This window comes from Choloepus didactylus, chromosome 9, assembly GCF_015220235.1.
Source record: "Choloepus didactylus isolate mChoDid1 chromosome 9, mChoDid1.pri, whole genome shotgun sequence".
In the NCBI taxonomy this organism is placed as follows: domain Eukaryota; kingdom Metazoa; phylum Chordata; class Mammalia; order Pilosa; family Megalonychidae; genus Choloepus; species Choloepus didactylus.
This window is the reverse complement of record NC_051315.1, coordinates 116,852,787-116,873,531: the sequence shown is the minus strand read 5'-3', so window position 1 is coordinate 116,873,531 and position 20,745 is coordinate 116,852,787. Positions and strand designations below refer to the sequence as shown.

General features: G+C 40.9%; 2 protein-coding genes across 2 annotated transcripts in view; both read left to right on the top strand.

Annotated features, from left to right (window-relative positions):
• Positions 1 to 1,400: 1,400 nt before the first annotated feature.
• Positions 1,401 to 2,454, top strand: LOC119544379 (GTP-binding nuclear protein Ran-like). The gene has a single exon (XM_037849818.1). It carries the CDS (start codon positions 1,443 to 1,445, stop codon positions 2,091 to 2,093), a length of 651 nt encoding a protein of 216 aa, XP_037705746.1. The 5' UTR covers positions 1,401 to 1,442; the 3' UTR covers positions 2,094 to 2,454.
• A 439-nt stretch (positions 2,455 to 2,893) lies between these two features.
• WDFY1 (WD repeat and FYVE domain containing 1) overlaps positions 2,894 to 20,745 on the top strand; it is a 64,730-nt gene continuing 46,878 nt past the window's right edge. Inside the window, exon 1 of the mRNA XM_037849582.1 lies at positions 2,894 to 3,124. Within this exon, the coding sequence (XP_037705510.1) occupies positions 2,988 to 3,124 (137 nt within the window). The 5' untranslated portion in view covers positions 2,894 to 2,987. The remainder of the gene's footprint in view (positions 3,125 to 20,745) is intronic.

The window sequence follows — 20,745 nt, the reverse complement described above, 5'->3', positions numbered from 1 at the left end:
CAGTGTCTCCATTTTAAACTAATGTTTTTTGATACTTGTGCTAAACTGAGCAAAGCTTGGATCTGAGCAGAAGGGGCTATTGCAGGAAGAGGATTTATCAAAGGGTTATAAATGTAAGTAAAAACTAGTTATGAAAGAGAAAGTGAAGATATTAGACCACTGTGGTTATAATCTTGAACTTCAAACTTTTGTGTGTGTGTTTTTTGTTTGTTTTCGGTAAATAAGTCACTGTAGACGTTCTTTGCAATGTTATTATTACGCTGGCCTGCAGCTTAAGTCTTGGGTAAAAACCAGATAACAGTTGTAAAGAACTCCTGACAAAACTACTAAACAGGGTCATCAATTCTTCTTTCCTCTTTGGGATGAATAAATGTCTCTGTATCTTTTGGAAAGGCCTAAGGGTGGTGAAGCTTGTCCCACAAAGGAGAAGAAGGAGCAAAAAGAAGGGGAAAGAAAAGAAAAGGAAAGGAAAAGAAGTCACTGTAGATTCCATGTTCAGTCTATTGCACAGATTCAACAGGTTTTGAATAAACATTGATTAGGTAAATATATCATATGCTGGAAGATGCTGATAAAGTTTTTAAAGTTTTTAAAAAGTATTTCCTCTTGATTGGCCTTTTCCAGATTATAGTCATTAAAAGTTGTAATTAAATAATCTAGATAATCTAGATAATTCATGTAAATGAATTCTTTCATGAGACTGTTTATATTAGTCATATTGTACTTTTTAAAAATTAATCGTTGGCTAAGTATCACATTATAACTTATGTATGTGATGTCATATTTTTCAATGAGTTCTCCCCACTATTCCTAATGATACGTCTAATGATAAGTATCAGTACTGCAGTAACTGTATCCGTCAGACTCTAATAGAGAAAGCAGAATGTACACCAGATCGTTAATGGAGGAAATTTATTACAGGAAACTAATTACAAAGGTGTTGGAAGAACCGAGAGGCCAAAGAAGGATCTTAGGGTAACCTACAGATTAGCAACAGCAGGACTGGAAGGACACAGGTAACAAATGTGTTACCAGATTACAGGACCAAGGGGACCCAAAACCACAGGAGGGGCTGCTGAGACCAAAGGCAGAATGTAGCCACCGAGGAGACACAGTCCCTAAGCAGAAAGAAAGGAAGAGGAATGCCCTGCTTTGTTTTATCTGTGTTTCAATATGATTGTAGTCTTGTATGATGGTCACAGAGTAGTCTGTGTGTGTGTTTCACAGGGGAACACCAAGGCTGAGCTGCGAGGACCTGGTCAGCTCCTAGGTCAGGGGCTGCTTTCCTGTTTCTCATTGTTATGCGACCGTACGCAACTGTTTTAACTCGTCCCATCTCAAAAAACTCTTCTACCGCTCAGTCTATTAAAGTTATCAGTATTAAATGAGAAGATTCGCTCAGTCAGACGGGGGACGGAGACGCTTCTGGAAGAACCATCGCGATGGCCGCCCAAGGAGAACCCCAAGTTCAGTTTAAACTTGTATTGGTTGGCGATGGGGGTACTGGAAAAACTACATTTGTGAAACGTCATTTGACTGGTGAATTTGAGAAGAAGTATGTAGCCACTTTGGGCGTGGAGGTCCATCCCCTTGTGTTCCATACCAATAGAGGGCCTATTAAATTCAACATGTGGGACACGGCTGGTCAGGAGAAATTCGGTGGCCTGAGAGATGGCTATTACATCCAAGCCCAGTGTGCCATTATAATGTTTGATGTAACATCAAGAGTTACTTACAAGAATGTGCCTAACTGGCATAGAGATCTGGTACGAGTGTGTGAAAACATCCCCATCGTGTTGTGTGGCAACAAAGTGGATATTAAGGACAGGAAAGTTAAGGCAAAATCCATTGTCCTACACCGAAAGAAGAATCTTCAGTACTATGACATTTCTGCCAAAAGTAACTACAACTTTGAAAAGCCCTTCCTCTGGCTCGCTAGAAAACTGATTGGAGACCCTAACCTGGAGTTCGTGGCCATGCCTGCTTTCGCCCCCCCAGAGGTTGTCATGGACCCGGCTTTGGCGGCACAGTATGAACACGACTTAGAGGTTGCTCAGACGACCGCTTTGCCGGATGAGGATGACGACCTGTGAGAACGTGAAGCTGGAGCCCAGCGTCAGAAGTCTAGTTTTACAGGCAACTGTCCTGTGATGTCAGTGGTGCAGCGTGTTTGCCACTTTATTATATAGCTAAGCAGAACATGTGCTTAATCTTTGGGATGCTGACGGAGATGAATGGGCTTCGGAGTGAATGTGGCAGTTAAAAAAAAAAAAAAAAACCTTCATTTTTTGGACCTGCATATTAGCTGTTTTGGAACACAGTTGTTTCCTTTTTGAGTTTCAAATATAAGACTGCTACAGTCACATCACAATATTCAGTGGTGAAGTCTTGTTTGTTACTGTCATACCCATTCCTTTTCGTTTAGAATCAGAATAAAGTTGTATTTCAAATATCAAAAAAAAAAAAAAAATGAGAAGATTCATGTAAAGAAACTGAGCTAGTGCCTGGTGTGTATAGTCACTGCTAAATGAGTAGTATCTACTTATTTCAAGGATCCTAAGATGCACTGTATTTTTTTCACATTTTAACATCTTGTAAATAGGGGTATGCCCTCCAAACAATGGCTTCTTCGAATGCATACAACATTGTATTACTATTTTCTGAAGGCTTTGATTTGGGGAACAATTCCTTGTCCCCTCCAATTGCCCAATCCATTCCTGGGTGATTACTTCTTATCTTTACTACTTTCCTCACTTCTCTGTAGGCTCCCTCCGTGTTACCCTCCAGGCCGAGTAATTCTGGATGCACGGCTTCCCCAGGCAATACGGGCGCTGATGCGGCAGCATTCGCGAACTTACGGTGGCGCGGCGCCCACGCGGCCGGGGTAGTCGGAGAGAAACCGGCGCGTCCCCGCCCGCCCGGCCGTCAGCTGATGGGCCGCCGGCCGGGGAGGTCGCCGCCGCCGCCGCCGCCGCCGCCGCGCGAACATGGCGGCCGAGATCCACTCCAGGCCGCAGAGCAGCCGCCCGGTGCTGCTGAGCAAGATCGAGGGACACCAGGACGCCGTCACGGCCGCGCTGCTCATCCCCAAGGAGGACGGCGTGATCACCGCCAGCGAGGACAGGTAGCCCCAGCGGGTCGCGCGCGGGGCCGAGCCGCGACGCTGGCGGCCCTCGTCCGGGCGGCGGCGGGATGTGGGGGGCGACTGGGTTCGCGGCCCGGTCCTTCCCTTCAGCCCGCGGGGATCCCCGGTCCCTTCCGCCCCCCGCGGGCCCTCCAGTCCTGACTCCTGCCGCGACCGTCCGGCCGGGGACCCAGGCTCCCTCCGTTTCCGGCCCCAGCCGCGCCCCTTTAGCTGGAGATGCCGTCTCCACCACGCTCCTCTAGGCCGGGACCCCCGTTGCAGCCTTGAAGTGAGGAGCCCCTCTAGTCTGCACCCGTCCAACCTGGGACCCCGCCCTTCCGCGCCTCTCTAGCCTGAGACCCTTTTCCCTCCACCTCGGGACCCCCATCGCGCCCTCCAAGTCGGGACCCCCGCCCCGCCCCCTCTAGCCTGGATCCGGGTTCCCACCGCGCCCCTCCTGCCCTCGAGGGCCCCCGCCCCGCTCTCTGCTAACAGCTCTGTGGGGTTTTGCCTGGCGCTCGGAGGTGTCCGCACCTCTGGAGGACTCTTGACTCTCCCCCGGTCAAGCCGCGGCCTCTGGAGGAGCAGCGGCCTGGTTACAGTGGGCCCTCCTGATGGGATTCCCTCCCTTCTCCCTATAAACGCTCAGGTCTTCTTTGCAGCAACCCCCTAGGGGCTCTCACTCTCTTCCTTCTTGCTCTTCTCTCCTTGCTCCGGGGCTCTCTTTCCCGGAATACCAGGCCCCTAGACCGGTTATTTTTGCCACAGATACTAAATAGAACCACCTGAACTCTTACTTACTAAATAGCTTTTCCAAAAGTGACTCACTGTTTTAAAAACTTAAATGCGTTTATTTTAAAGGAAACTTTTTTTATCTCTACCATTACCGGAAAACCAGTATCTTACAAGAATAAACTAATAATGAACTAATAACGATTAAAATAACGCACATTAGCACCTACAGTGATCTCTTTCTTGTACTAAGACCGGCTTGCATTGGATGTTCACTACACTTTGGAAAACGCTGATCTGGTCCAATTTTCTCATTTTACCCAAGAGGAAACTGAGGCCCTTGTTGGTAAAGCTAGATTTTCTGAGTCACAGAGATACTGGTGATGCCGGAAAAGCAACCCAGGACTTCCCATCCCAGCTGTCTGTCTTCAGAGGGTTGTGTGATTGGATTGGAACCATATTATCATTTGTTTGAAAACTTTAGGGGCTTTCAGTGGCTTTATTGTGTGAATTTGGAGGAAATGACTGATGTTTATTGAGTGGAACTGTGTTTTTTTGGTACAATTAATGGTTTTAAATGGTGATATTCCAAAAACTTAAAAGATGTTCAGGAAGATGGAAAGTACTGCTTTTCCCTTAAGGCTAAAGGCCTAATCCAGCCTTTTGCAATCACATCTTTAGAATTAAGTAACATTGAGAGCCTCTCCTGAATGGGTAGAGAAAACCTGAAGCCCCCAGTTCCTGTGTGACCTTTGTATTTTGTTTTTGAGTGAGCTTATGCCTTTTTCCTCAGCTACATTGTGAGCTTACATGTAGCACTTGTGCAACTTTACGTGTAGCAAACCTCAAACTGTATGGGCTGACTGCTGGGACTGGGTGCGTGTGTGTAAGCAGGAAGAAAATGAGGGAGAGAGAGAGGGATGCATGAACCACAGGGAGAAATTGGGAATGAAAAAGAGGCAAAGGACAGAATAATGACATTTGCATGATATGAATATGATTTTGATGCAAACACTTTACAAAAGTTAGCTGTCTTTACTCAGTGAAATGTTTTATTCATGACTATGTATTTAGGGTAAATTGCTGAATATTTGAGTTACTGGCCAGGAGCAGTGCTGATAACTGTTTTATGGAAAGTGATTACATAGCAGCTCTGGGACTGAAACATTCTGGGGAAATCAGTTCATTTTTCTCACTTGGGCACTACTGTTACTGCAGTGCCCTGGCAGATTGCTGGGCAGAGTGAGGGTTAACTCCTTGGGTTTCTATTTTGTGTTTCAGATCCATGGAACTTCCTTGAAAGAGGGACAATCTTTTTAGTAGGTACCATACTTTATGGAGATGTCATCAAAGCACCTGACTTTTTCTGTTGTTGGTGGTGATGGATTGTTTTTAAATTGTCATACATACATGTGGTATTCCTCAATCATTCATTCATTTATTCAGAAATACTGTATTTATTGAGTGCCAGGTCCTGGGGAAACAACAGGGATCAAAAGCCACAATACCTGCCCTCATATGACTTCTGATTCATTGATTTTGATGGCACCTGACGTGATGAAAGCCACATCTCTGAGGGAATGGAATTGACTGCCCTTAATCATCCAACAAGCATTTATGGGACACTGACCATGCTAGGACTGTGGGGTGGAGAGAGGACTGACACCAAATAGCTCTTTTTAAGGGGCTAGACAGTCTATGAAGTGATGGCCCTGTGTACCCGGCATCCAGAGTTCTGGGAAGACACAGCTCCTTGGGGTGGGGCTGGGGCTTGGAGGAAAGCCGTCTAGAGGAGAGGTCATTGGAACTGGTCTTGATGAATAGGGGAGTGTCTGTATGAAGGAAGGAGGAATGGACATCCCTTTCCAGACAGAGGGAAAGAACAGGAGGGAATATTGAGGAGTAATGAACCATAGTTATTTGGAGGTCACTGGAGCAAAAGGTGTGGGAGGCAATGACCGGAGAGAGGACTGAATTGCTGGAAGGTCCAGTGTCCAGTTTGGGAAGGGACCTCCTTGGATGCTCACTCAGGAGTGTGGACTTTATTTTGCAGGCAGTGAGGAAACGTTAAATAGTTCAGAGAAGGCAAATGACATGATCAGAATTTGCACTTTAGCAATAATGATAGCAAACCTTTTTGAGATCCTCTCCTCTCTACCAGGACAGAATTAGACCTTAACTTATGTTACTGCATCCAGTCCTCACATTCCCCCTTAAAAGAGTACAATTCTCCTTCCCTTATCCTAGTTCCAAAATTTAAAACATTCTGAAGGGCAAAAGTTGCAGGGTCTTTTTGTTTTTTGTTTTTTGTAAATTGGGCTTGAAATCTCATTTGGTGCTAAAACTTCACCTGAATAGCTGAATATATTTATTATCTGTATCCTATGCAGTGTGAATATTCATCTGTTTTATTGCAGACATAGCAGTGCATTTAATTGCAGATGCTGTTGCGGACCCCTATTGGAAATGTTATGGAGTAATGGTATATGTGTTAATTTGCAATCACCATTTGACAGGTCAGGAAACTGAGGTACAAAAGACGTTGAAGTAACTGCCCATGGGCACCTAGCTAGTAAGTGATAGGGCTGAAATTTGAACATAGGTCTGACTCTGAGGCTCTAGTTCTTTCCATAATGCACCCCATCTCTTTACCAATTTGGAGAAACTGAGTCCAGGCAGTGTTAAGTCAGCAAGTGTCTACTCTAGCAGCAAGTGTAAAATGCTGGAATTCTACCTTTTGCTGTAATTCAATTATCCTTCCTTTCTTTCTACTAGTTTTTAGGGTTTAAAAAAATTGGCTTGCACCTTTCTATGCAAGTTTTGATTTAATGCTTAGAGAAGTAACTTTTAACATTTAAAGTGGGATCTAATTTAAATTAATTCATTTTATAAAATCTAAAAGCAGTGAGAACCAGCTGAAAGCATTTTTGAGAGGAAAAGTGAAACGTATGAGAGTTGTCCTGAATTTATTGTCCATTTTTCTAAACTCTAGGCCTGTGGTTCAACCAGGGATGATTTTGCCCTTAGGGGACATTTGGCAATGTCTGGAGACATTTTTGGTTGTTGCAACTGAAGGAAAAGTGCTGGTGGCATCTAGTAGGTAGAGGCCAGGGATACTGCTCAACATTCATCAACACGCAGGGCAGCCCTCCACAACAAAGGATTATCCGGCCCCAAATGTCAGTAGTGATGAGGTTGAGAAACCCTGCTGTAGGTTTAACATGTTTGTTTTTCTGTTCTCTGTAGAACAGTGATTCTCAAACTTGAGCGTGCATCAGAGGTGATGTGTTAATCAAGGGGGTTTGTTAAAACTTGGATTGCTGGGTCCACCCCCAGAGTTTCTGATTCCGTAAATCTGGGAAGGAGCCGGAGAGTTTGCATTTCTGACAAGTTCCCATTGCTGGTCCCAGGACCACACTTTGAGAACCACTGCCCTACAGGGAAGGAGTTATTTGTCACTTGTGCTCGTCTAGGTCAATTTGCTGTGGGAGAAATACTATTTACACTTTTTTTCCTTTGTCAGCTTCTGGGAGGTGTTTGCCTGGGGTCATCCATGTGTACCCACCTATTTCCCAATAGAACCAAAGTAGGTAACACAGAGCTAAGTAGAAATCCCCCCAAAAGTGTTAAACTAATGTGGAATATCAAAGAATAATTCTATCATACCTGGAGTCACTGGAAATTAATGGTTTGGGCAGTGAGCTTAGTGTCTGTCTGGTTAGAAATCTTCAGGGGTTACCATGCTGTGGGGTGTTGCTGTGAAGTACTCCTTCAAACTCATTCATTTCTATTTTGTTGGAGTAATAAATACCTGAAGTTCTTTTATTTAAACTTTATTCTTCCACTAAACCTAAATTAATGTTTTTAATTTTAGTTTCAAGGTGTCTGAACTTTGGAACTAGAATACTTGAGCAGACAAAGTATAAGAACAATAACTTCCCGAATGACAACTGTCTTTATTCTTGAATCACTAAAGTAGGATTGTCTTTCTAGTCAAGAAATTCAATTGTAAGTTCAAGAATTTGAATTGCAGCAGTCACTTTCCTGGTAGGGCAATCAGAAAATGAGACTGCACTTTCAGAATAGAACTGAACATGGTGAGAGAGCAGGAACTGATTCCCCAGATGAGCTTGCTTTTTGAACTTCTTTGCTGTGTAATGCATCAAGTTTTTAGAAAGTCAGTTGGTTGAAGGGTGGACATTTTAAAAGGTAAAAACTTCATTTTAAAACCTTTTAAATAAGTTAAGGCTGTAGGCCTTCAGTCTTCATTTTTCATTTTTGAAAAATAATATTTGGAGATGAGCATGCTTATTTACTTTTGTTTCAGGGACCTGTAGGCCAAGATTGGATTCTCCAGGAAATGCATTTTTTTTTTTTTTTTTTTTTTACATAAGTTGAACAAAAATAGATCTGGCATGTTGCAAAATGTTTTAGGATATTGCACTTAGACTGGTAAACAATAAAGATTACAGAAAACCAACTTTAAGAATATTTTTGGTTGCTGCTTTTTTATATATATATACCACATATTTACTTTAATATATTTGTTTCCTCTTCAGACATTTCTAAGCAATTCATATGGTTTTGGGGAAAAATGTATATACACAAATTGTTCATGTGGAAACGATCCTAAATAAACAACTTGATTTCTAAGTGTTGTACTTAGAGGATACCTGGCATTTTTGAAAGTTGTTAGTTTATACAGAAAATCAGGGTGTTAACTTCTGTTTTTTAATTGTCACACAGTGCCTAAGTGCAGACTCTTTAATTTACTTTATAAAATGAACTGAAGAAGTGGGAAGGAGGAATCATGAGGGGAATGCTTTTATCCCTCTTTTGTTATACTACTAGGCCTTCAATGTTGCAACCCTTTTTGTTTTGTTTTATTTTAAGCATAGTTGTTAAAAACAGAGACTTTGGAGCCAGAATGCCAGAGTTTGAATTCCAGGCATGAGAATTTGGCATGTTATTTAATCTCTTTGTATCATAGTTTTCTCATCTGCAAAATGGAGATAATAATAGTATCTTCCTCATGGGATTTTGTGAAGATTAGATGAATTAATATAAGTAAAACACAGAGAACAAGACCAGGAACAGAGTAAGCACTATATAGGTGTTAGCTATTATTATTTTCATTCCCATTTATTTTCCCTTTAATTATTTTAATCTCACCAAAAGCTAAAGATATCTCTTCTCTGCATGTGTGCAAGCACATGCACATGTGTATACATTAAATAAAATGTTTCCTGCCCAAAACAATACATTTTAGGAGTCACTTAGAAACCTAAATCCTTGTAACTATTTTTGAATCCCACCTTTTCTTCATTTTCATATATGGTCACTTACAAGTCATTTCAGTCATGTTAGTTTTCCTTAAGAAGTCTTTCCCTACTATATTGGGGTTCCCAAGACCACACCAAGGTTGTGATTGGAGAAATCACAGGACACAGCATATAGAGGGCCTCATGGTTATGATTTATTATGGCAAAAGAATACAAAGCAAAATCAGCAAAGGGAAAACGCTTATGGGTGAAGTCCAGAGAAACCAGGTGCAAGCTTCCAAGGGTCCTGTCCCTATGGAGTCACACGGCACATGCTTAATTCCTCCAGCATTGACTTGTGACAGGTATGAAGTATTGTCTACCAGAGAAGTTCATTAGAGACTCAGGTTTTTACTGGGAGCCGGTCACGTAGGCACCTTCTCACTGGCATGTAGCAAAATTCCAGACTTTCAGAAGGAAAGCAGGTGTACAGCATAAACCATATTACATTTTTTTTTTTTTCTGTACAGTTAAAGCCACTCTTGTGAGTTAGGGAATGAATGATCCTGAAATCCAGGTTTCCAGATGGCAGCCAAGGGGCCCCCTTGTAAGCAGGCCTTTCTAAGAATTGCTGTGGCAGGCCTACTGTGGCAACCCCTCTGCATAGCCGCCCATTATTGCCCCAGTGCCTGGACTCCTTGTTTCACCTCTTGATTACTGCAGCGGCCTGTTAGCTTGCTTCCCCAGTGTCCAGGCATCCATTCCCTACTTGAGCCTGTCCTGCCAAGCTCATATCTTGACACTGCTTTTATCATGATTTTCCACTGCCATGCCCTTTTATTAACTTGTTATTTGATTATGTCTGTAAAAGAACTTTGGGGATCCCATAACTTGTCCCTGCCTGGTTTTATTTCCTGCTTTATATCTTGCTTCTCAGTGGCTCTTTCATGTACAGTAAAGCCAATATGCCCTCCGTCCCATTTCCCACCTTGATGCTTTTGCTCATGTACCTCCCCTCACCAGGGATGGCCTCCCTTCTCCTCTCTCCCATATGCAAATCCTCCTTCACCATCTGGGTCCAGTTCAAGTTCTACCTCCATTGAGTAATCCTGCATAGTCCATCAATCTCTTTCCTTTCTAAGCTTCCTTCTGTACTTGTGGTTTCTTATTTATTATGGTTTATTGATTATAGTCAGATATTATTTACTGTTGCTTCATGTTTATTCATCTTTCCAAATAGTTTGTACCTCCAGAGAGCAGGTCACATAGCAGAGAGACATTTTAGGTAAAGTTTCCCTGTTAAAATTTTTTTTTTCTCTTTTCACCTCACCTATATATTTGATTTACCTGCCTTCCATCAACAGTGTGCAGTTACAAAGACTAATGGGGAGTAAGGTGTACATGGAGTGAAATCAGTGTTAACAGGTGTAGGGGGTATCTTTTGTGTTCCAGGTTACAGTTTGGAAGAAACACTGCTTAGTATGGAAATTCTGGGCCACCTGCTCAGCTACCTGCAGTGCCCCAAACAGGCTTCTTACTGCTGTCTTCTCTCTCCCTGCAATACCCTTCCCTAGTCTGTGTGCTTGACTAACTCCTTCTCATCTATTGGGACTCATTTTAAATACCATCACTTCTGGTGAAATCTTTGCCAAATCCCCCAGCCTACCACACCTTAATTGCGCTTCCTAACATTAACCTACCCTTTTACCATTCCCCTACCTCTTATGACATTATATTACTTGTTTACATGTTTGTCTTCTGTAACAAAATGATGAATTTCTTAATGACCAGGCCTTTATTTATTCATTTTTAATTTCCTATCACCTGTAACAGTGTATGGCTTGTAGCAGTGTCTCAAATGTTAGTTTGAGTGAATCAGGAGTAAAGAAGCATGGAACAAAATTTTAAAATAGGCAACTTGTTCCTTTCTATCTCAAACTGCTTCTTTTGGTTTCTTTAGCCTTGTGTTTCAAAACTTCTAGACTGTGGATAGAGTTTGATACTTTAAAAAAAACAGCAACGTTTCATGGACTCTATATTGAACCTACTGTGTCTAGATTACTCCTGCTCCTGAGGGATTGGGATGGGTTTAAGCCTTTTTGGTGGCACAGAGGCCACAGAGAATCATTTTGATGCTAACAGTGAGAATGTAACAGCAAGAACAATTTCTTGAGTAAAAAGAAATTACCTACAGGTAGAAAACCAGCCATCTGACTTCTAGAAAGGCACAGCTAGATGGGTGGTGCAGATGCTGGAATCATTCAAGTGAAGAGGACTTCTTCCCATATCCATAAGAGAGCCACCACGGTGAAAGTCCGCCTGTGACGAAATCAGCAATCTGACACTCTGCATCGGCGAGGACCTTTGAAGCTGTCTAGTGTATAGAAGGGGGTGGAAGTTTTCATTTTTCTCAGCCAGTCTAATACTCCTCTATAAAAAGAGGGTAATTTCTCTACCTTTTAGTTCCAATAATCAATTCAATGAAAATGTAGTGTTTTTCTCACTTTGTTGCTGATAGAGAAGGACTTCCTTCTGCAGCAGGAATGAAGAGGTCAGAGTTCAAGACGCTTGGCTGTAAAGAAATAGCTATTTAATAAAAGCAGATTGCACAGATGACTATTTATTTTCCTTTTCCCTGTAGGCTAACATCTTAATGTTCTAGAAACCATCCACAGTACCAACGTTATACATTTTTGTGTGTATACCCTGTAGGTACTGTCAGACTAGAGAAAAATATCTTTTGTTGTAGGTGGAAGAAATGTTTTTGAGATTTACCAAGATATGAAATAGTATCAGCAACCCCAAAAGAGGGACCAGAAAGTCAGATTTCCTCAAGATTACCATTTCCCCAGAATTTAAGACAAATGAAGCCCTGGCCTTGGTTTGTAATATATTGTATGCTCTGTACTTTCTTTTTAGTTGATTAAGTGAATAATCCCTGTATATCAGTTTGCAACTAATGATGGTTAAGTTGCTTTAATTCTGCCCTTTGGGGATGATTAGGGTGTTTTTGAGAAATTTTAAAAAATATATTAAGTTTTAGAAATGCCAATGTTTTGGGCGAGGTAGAACTTGGCCTTAAGACTTTGGGGAAACACTTGTGTGCTGCTTTAGTTTATTTGTCAAAGCATGGGCATGATTTTCAAGGTAATCATGCTGGAAAATAATATGTATTGTATTATTCTGAATGTATGTTTCTGTGGAACTCCAAGTTTAAAAACTATATTAATCATGATTCCTGGAAGATGCCTCCTGGTTTGAGAGCTAGTGCTTTTCGGAAGAAAAATCATACTTTGCATCTTTGATCCTACTATCTTATGGCCTACATAGTTGAGGCTTTATAGAATAGGTGATTGCCTAACATTTATTTTTAACTTGCGTTTAATTAGCTTCTTTAGGGGGTCAAACAGAGGTGACTGAAGGAAGTGAAAAGAAGTCCCTTTCCCTATTTTGATCATCAGGCATTCCTCGGAGCAAACCAAAGATTTAGCTCCCTGAAATAAATACTTCATTTGTAATATGTGCAAATTTGGAATCAAGTATTTTAATTAAGAGTTAAAGTGGAGTTATTTGCTTCTTAAGTACTTGTAATCTGTGGCACTCAGTGAGCTATTTTTATTTTCAATTTTAAGGTCAGCTTTCTAAGTATCCTTAAGGGTACACTACTTATTTGGAACAGATAGCGTGATGTCAATTAGCTGTTGCTCTGTAACAAGCCACTCAGTGGGTGAGCCCAGGGGTCGCCTGGACAGTCCTTCTGGTCTCAGCCGGGCTCACTCATACGTCTGTGGTCAGCTGTGTGTGGGGGGTCAGCTCTTAACTTGTCTCTTTTGCGTGCCCAAGGGTCAGCTAGCCGCAGGCTGTTGGAGTGGCGGATGGCTTCAGGTGGGACAGCTAGGCTCTCCTCCTTGTGATCTGTCATCCTCCAGGAGGCTCGCTCTGATTGGTTCATATAGCATTGCCAGGCTTCCAAGAGAGGGAGAAGATGCAGGCAAGGCCTCTTCACTCAGGACTGGCACTGTCACTTCCACCTCATTCTGTTGACCGAAGCAAGTCACAAGCCAGCCCATTTTCAAGGGGTGGAGAAACAGATCACACCGCTAAAGAGAGGAGCTGCACAGCTGCACTGTAAAAGGGCATGGATGTAGGGAGGGAGGGGTAAAGAATTGGACACTTCTTTGCAGTTTATCTACTACAAGTATATTGCATGCTGTGGTTACATGCAACTAAATCTAGACCAGGAGGTAGTGAGAAGTTTCGTTAGAATCACTGTTCCTGTTTGGCACAAAAGTCATGATTTCTTTTAACCAAGTGAGAGATTTGTAGTTAGACCCAAACTTTTCCGTACTCTGGGTTTATTTGGAAAAGAAAGTAATTTACTGCTTCATGTCCCCTAATATCCTCCTTATTGTTTAGCAGTTATTGCTTTGGAGAACCAAATGTGGAATTTTCTGAAAAGCCTTTATTAATTGTTCTGTTTGTAATTTAACACAGAAGGCTGAATGCTTTGAATTATTTACCTTTGTAATATTTTGAAATGTGAATTTTCATCATGTTCTGATAAGGGAAAAATTAAATTGGACAAAATAGCCAACAGAGTTAGAAAATCTGATTCAGCACTGCTGTTGGCTTGTATGATTTAGGATTTTATCTCCTGGATATTGCCTCTCTGCATATAAAAAATGACTGTCATGTCTGTCATCTTTGCTACCTCACAGGGATGTGACATCACGTTCCCACCAGACCACAGCTTTTCTTCAATCCTGGTGTGTCTAGAATGTGTGAAGGAGCATTGTCACTGCAACAAGGGCTCACCGGTGTGACCTTACTAAAGAGTATAGCCAGGACACATGTATGAAAAGGCACAGATTATCACCTCGGATCTTTCAAAGCCAGAAAGCCATGTCCCTGTTGGAAGTATCCTCTCTCTCCCTTCCCTCCCTGCCCTCTGCTCTTTTGGGAATGACACTCCCAAGGTCTCTTCCTCTGCAGTGCTCCCTCCCCTCTAGCCGTTGTGTCCAGATCCCTTTCTGCTTATTGGTGCCAGGACTCCCCACCCCCCTGCACTGACCTCCATGGATGTGGCATCAAATTCCCTAGTAGACTCATCTGGGGGCAGAACAAGCTCCAGACTTCTGAGCCTGAGCTGAGGCACAAGTTCACGATGACGGGCAACACAGACCACAGAGTGAGAGTCTGCAAAGCCTCTCAGAGTCTGCCTCACTGAAAAAAAGCAAAAGTCGTTCCACTGTAGTCGCAATAGGCTCTGATTCTAGTGCTTCCCGGTGTGCAAGTGCTTGAGACTCCTGTTTGACATGTTTGTTTTCAGTGTTGAGGATTTAATGGACATTTTCTTTAGGGAGTGGAAATTTTTTATGTTGAAAATTGTAGACAAAATAATTCTTTCAGTGCCTCAGGGCTCATTACAAGGAGAGTGTATAATTGTGGGCTTGTTGTTAGTGCTTAGAGATGGAGAAGTCAGCTGACTCTGCTCAGCTCCTAATTCTCAGAACTCTCCATCTTTTCTCTGGGGGCCCCTCACAAGGAGCCACAGTGGCTGTTTTCCTCACAGGTGTGCTCCCTTCTCCGTGCCTGCCTGCCCCTCACCTGCCTCCTCACCTGCCCAGCCTTGCACAAAATTAGCTATATAATTTGTTGTTATTATTTCATAACATTTATAGCCTAACATTTCATAAATGTTTTCTCACGGTTCCGTGGTCTTCATACCTATTTTTAATGACTGTATAAGCTATTGAATTAATTTATGACTAACCCATTTCATTATTAAAAATTTTTTTCCCAATTGTTTACTCCTTTGAATAACACTCATAGGAACTTTTTTATATGTACTTTGTTTTTTAATTGATTTCTTCAAGACAAGCCTGAAATTCCTGAGTCAATATTTATCATGGTGGTGGTTGTCCTATTACTGTGATTATTATTAGAACTGGGAGAGGGTGGGAGGGACTCACTATAAGAAGTAAAATTTTGCCAAAGATTTAATGCTAATTTACAGTGCTCATAAAAAGATTATGAGGGCCTTAGAAATGGCATTTATCATGGTCTTGAATTGTTTCTTTGATTATCCTGCATAGCAATACAGTTTAAAAACATTTCAGTCTGAAATACCTAAAATAAAGAAATGTGATTCAACTTTGACACTTTTATCTGTTAAACAGCTGGCTTATCGACCATGCTGAAAAATAGATAAATAAGGTGTTGGTAAATGGCATGTGTGTAGTATAGTTGTGTGTATATAACATAGTCTTACATGGAGATACTTTGTCTAATCTTTCCATGGAAAAAGTTATAGTTATATTAATTCAGGACTTCTCTAACAGGGAGTGCAAGGGGATTGATGGTAGAAGTCCTCCACAGGGATTGTATCATGGGGCATGGGGAATATTGAAAAACATTTATGTCGGTTCAGAAAAAAATGGTACATTTCCTTTCTAAGTACCCTTTGGAAAAATATCAGACTATTGTTTTTAAATAATTTAAAAATAGAGCTTGGCAAAGAGTGAACAAACATGTTTCTCAGGTTTTGGTTTTAAGGAGAGATTTTTTTTTTCAGATTGGCATGGTCTTAGAATATTAAAGAAAGTCCATATATCATAAAAAAGGTAGAATAAGCAGCAAGATAAACATAAAATAAGTGTAGTTGAATAGGCATAAAGTTGTTAAATTATTAAAGGAAGATTTAAGCTGTGTTATTCTATATTAGTGGAGAGAACAGCTTAGATATTCATCTAGAAAGAAAATATTGTGATTTATGTAAAAATAAAACCATATGTTCTTGACACTTTAGTGATGCCTTATTGATACCATCTTGGAGGGACTTCCGGAAGATGGCAGTTAGGAGAGACAGGGCAAAAAAACACCTCTGTGAAAAATACCAGATAAAAGCCAGAAAGTCACTAGAACACCAGTCCCAGTGATGCACCAGCTGGACAAGGTCTGCTAAATCCACAGGAACCATGCATTTAGTGAAACCGGGAGTCTGCATTCTTAAACGAGTGAATATCTGGCAGCCACACTGTGGTGTGGGGAAACCACAGGTTGGCATTTGGAGTCTGACTAGTTCTTTTTAAAAACCCAAAAGCAGCTGCGGATATGGCAGCGAGAACCACACAGGGAAGCATGGCAGGAACGGCATCTCCACAACCTGTGAGTACGCCTCAATATCTGGCGTGGACGATAGTCTTTCGCGCACCTGCTGCTAATTCTCTTGGAGCTAGGAAGGCAGAGGTAAGCCAAAGGGGAAAAAACCACGCCCCTTACAGCCATCTTCCTGGCGGGCCGGGAATGCTCCTGCCCGGTGCCAGTGCCACAGCCCAGAGCTGCGCCAGAAAACCCAGTGCAACGGGAAGTGTTTCCAGCAATGCGTGCACACGCCACAATATCTGGCATGGACAGTAGCCTTTCGTGCACCCGCAGCTAATTGTCCCGGAGCTAGGAAGGCAGAGCTGTGTGAAAGGGGGGAAATGAACATGCCCCATTCAGCCATCCTTTCAGCAGGCTGGGAATGCCCCTACATGGCCCAGCAGCCCAGAACTTCCCTTGAGGGTCAGCGCGCACTTGTGACGTAGCACAACCTTCCCTCAGCAGAGGCCCTAGAAGGGCACAGCTTGGAAGAGGGACCCACTCGGAAATCCCAGGGACCCTATGCCAATACCAAGGACTTGTGGGTCAGTGGCAGAGACAATCTATGGTGAGATGAAACTGAAGGTTTAAACTCTTGGAACAGCCTTAAATCTCCAGGAACACCTGGGAGGTTTGATTGTTAAAGCTGCCCTCACTCCCTAACCGCTCAGACACACCCCCCACATTCAGGGCAGACAGCACCAACTACACACGCAAAACTGGTGCACCAATTGGACCCCACAAAAATCAGACCCCCATACACCACAAAGACAAATTTGGGGATAGCTGGCTTGAGAGGAATAGGTGGCTTGCAGATACCACCTGCTGGTTAGATAGAGAAAGTGTATGCCACCAAGCTGTAGATCTGACAAGTTAGAGAGAAGTCTTTGAATTAGCATACATATCCTAAAAGAACCGCATCAAGTTAAGCAAATGCCAAGAGGCCAAAAACAACAGAAAATTTTAAAGCATATGAAAAAAACAGATGATACGGATAACCCAAACTCAGACACCCAAAACAAAAGATCAGAGGAGATGCCATACTTGGAGCAATTAATCAGAGAACTAAAGACGAACAACGAGACTGTGGCACAGGATATAAAGGACATGAAGAAGAGCATGGCACAGGATATAAAAGACATGAAGGAGAGCCTGGAAGAGCATAAAGAAGAAATTGCAAGAGTAAATGAAAAAATAGATGGTCTTATGGAAATGAAAGAAACTGTTGACCAAATTAAAAAGATTCTGGATACTTGTAGTACAAGACTAGAGGAAGCTGAACAATGAATCAGTGACCTGGAGTACGACAAAACAGAAAATGAAAAAACAAAAGAAAGAATGGGGAAAAAATCAAAAACATCGAAATGCACCTCAGGGGTATGATAGATAATATAAAACATCCAAATACAAGACTCATCGGTGTCCCAGAAGGGGAAGAGAAGGGTAAAGGTCTAGAAAGAGTATTCAAAGAAATTGTTGGGGAAAATTTCCCAAACCTTCTACACAACATAAATACACAAAGCATAAATGCCCAGTGAACTCCAAATAGAATAAATCCAAAGAAATCCACTCTGAGACATATTCTGATCAGACTGTCAAATACTGAAGAGAAGGAGCAAGTTCTGAAAGCAGCAAGAGAAAAACAATTCACCACATACAAAGGAAACAACATAAGACTAAGTAGTGACTACGCAGTGGCCACCGTGGAGGCGAGAAGGCAGTGGCATGACATATTTAAAATTCTGAGAGAGAAAAATTGCCAATCAAGAATTCTTTGTCCAGCAAAGTGCTCCTTCAGATTTGAGGGAGAGCTTAAATTTTTCACAGACAAACAAATGCTGAGGGATTTTGCTAATAAAACACCTGCCCTACTTGAGATACTAAAGGGAGCCCTACCAACAGAGAAACGAAGAAAGGAGAGAGAAATATGGGGAAAGGTTCTGTAATATTAGATGAAGAAGCATTTTTTAAGCCATGTAGTGACCACTGAATATAAGTTTGGCTTTATTATCATCATAGTCATCATAAGAAACAACCCTGTATTAAATTATTTTTAATTCTGTATTTCAGAGCAGAATAAACAGACATTGCAGAATGGTGACATTGTGAAGGAGAAAACATACTTGGTATCACATCCTATTCCATGCTACCATTTCTTTCACTCTATTTCAAATGGATAACTCAGGTATATGGTATGGCATTCTTTCTGAAACACTAGAAGTCAGAAGATGAAGACACTTGCCTCATTTTTCTGACTTGCTGGTTGTAAATGTGGTCATCTCACTTAACTTGTAAGATGACTCTTAGTTGCCTAATTGATAAAGCAGGAATTAGACTAAGAATAATTAAAAACTTTAAATTTAAGTTGGAAAATACAGACTTCTTTTGAAAATCCAAAGGAATACTCTTATACTCTTTGAGAGCATTGAAAAATGTGTATTCTCAATTATGTTTTATTGGTTGTAGATTAGATGCCATTGTCTGGAGATAAGCATGGGATATATAGAGCAAAGGCATGCAGAGAGCAGTGTTGGTGAAAATGTCTATTTATATATGGAGAGACATCTGTCATTGTAGTCATTGAACCACTAAATTTAAGTGGCAATTATTAACTTCTATTTCATACACTGAAACAAAAGAACATTAATTGTGGACCCAAGATTTACTATTTATTGCATAGTTAATGGAAAATACTGAACCATTTTAGCTTCTGAGTTCAGATAGAGGGTTTGGCAAAAAAAAAAAAAAAAAAATCTATTTACTGTCTAATCCCCAAGCTTGTATAGTTTACAGTGAGAATTCCTATAAACAAAACAAAATTATCTCAATGCATTTAGTTCCTTGGTTCAGATAAAAATAATCTGAATAGCAAGGGTTATGTGTAGGCATGTTTATAAATATACAAAGGAGGAAAAAGGGGAAGTATTGATCTTATTCAGATTTATTCTGAAACCTATGTATGGTGAGAATAGTGCTACAATATCCTCATTTATAAAATTTATAACACAGCCACTATTTTGTGATATCAAATAAGATGACTACAAATATCTGAAAATTAAATACTATTCTGAAACTTTAAAAAAATAATAGAGGGGCATATAGGGAAAAAATATACCTATTGCAAAGTAATTACAGATAGTAGTATTTTAATGTTCTTTCATCAACAGTAACAAATGTACTATACCAATACTATGAGTCAACAATTGAGGGGGGTAGTTAGGGGTATGGAAGGATTTGAGTTTCCTTTTTTTTGTCTGTATTTCTTTTCTGGAGTAATGAAAATGTTCTAAAAATTGAAAAAAAAAATTGTGATGGATGCACAGCTGTACGATGGTACTGGGGGCAATTGATTGCACGCTTTGGATCCTTGGATAATTGTATGCTATGTGAACAATCTCAATAAATTAAAAATTTTAAAATTAAAAAAATATATATATCATCTTGGAGTTTTTAGTAATTTGCTCTTGTATAATGTTACTAACCTATATTACTGTGTTTGCTTTCAACTTATGAATAGTAGATTTTGCTTCCAATTTACTGAATAGTCTATGGAATTTGTTGATTTTTAAATAAGCAACCCAACTTAAGCCTATTTTTACCACCATTTGCTGAAACAATAGGAAATATTCTAAACATAACACAAATTCCTATACTGCTAATAGAAAATATTCCACCCTGTTTAAGACATAAGTTCTTGGGAGTGCTGGAGTGTTAGGGATCAGACTTAACACTGATTTGATTTAATCTGGGAAGTGGGAGGTTTTAGCAGTTTGTAAGGAAGGGGAAGGGTATGGTATTTGAAAAAGAGAAGGAAGGGTTTTCTAGATAGAAGGTATGACACAGAGGTAGCAATCCAGGTGAAATGCTTGCTTTGGAACCTGCTTCCTAAGCAGGGGTCGTCCTCTCTCTGCCTGGATATAGAGACAATTTTCGAATGAAACACCCTGAGGAATAATTTGTCTGTCTGGTCAGTTTTTTCAGGTTTTTTGTTTTTTTTTGTTTTGTTTTGTTTTTTTGGGTTTTTTTTTAGATAAAAAAGAAAAGTATTCAACCTTGGGCTATTTTAGTTATTTTTCCTTTTCCTGTACATGTACAAGATTTCCTCCTCTCCTTGTTATGTTCTGATGAAAGAGACACAGTATGGCCTCCTGGGGATTTGAAGACTGAGAATTATTGGTGAATGAGCAAAGGAGTAGTAGACTCTGCTTTTATGCGACTCTTCTTTCCTTTTTAAGGATTCTCCATAAGCATTTTCTTTTCTTTTATGACTACTGCTTCCTCATTTGGCTCAGTCAAGCAACCTTTCCCACTACTTGTTTTAATAAATAAGTGTGGATAATATTAATTCTCAGTTTTCTTTATGTATCATTGTATAATTTGCATTTTCCATATTATTAAAATTTGTTCGAAATCCTAACATCTAGTTACTGCATAATTTACCATAAACGGTCATATTGTAACTTGAAATGTTTATGTGACTTGTAT

Excerpts from the sequence above, each read along its gene's own strand:
- LOC119544379 (XM_037849818.1), top strand. The coding sequence starts at position 1,443 with ATGGCCGCCCAAGGAGAACCCCAAGTTCAGTTTAAACTTGTATTGGTT.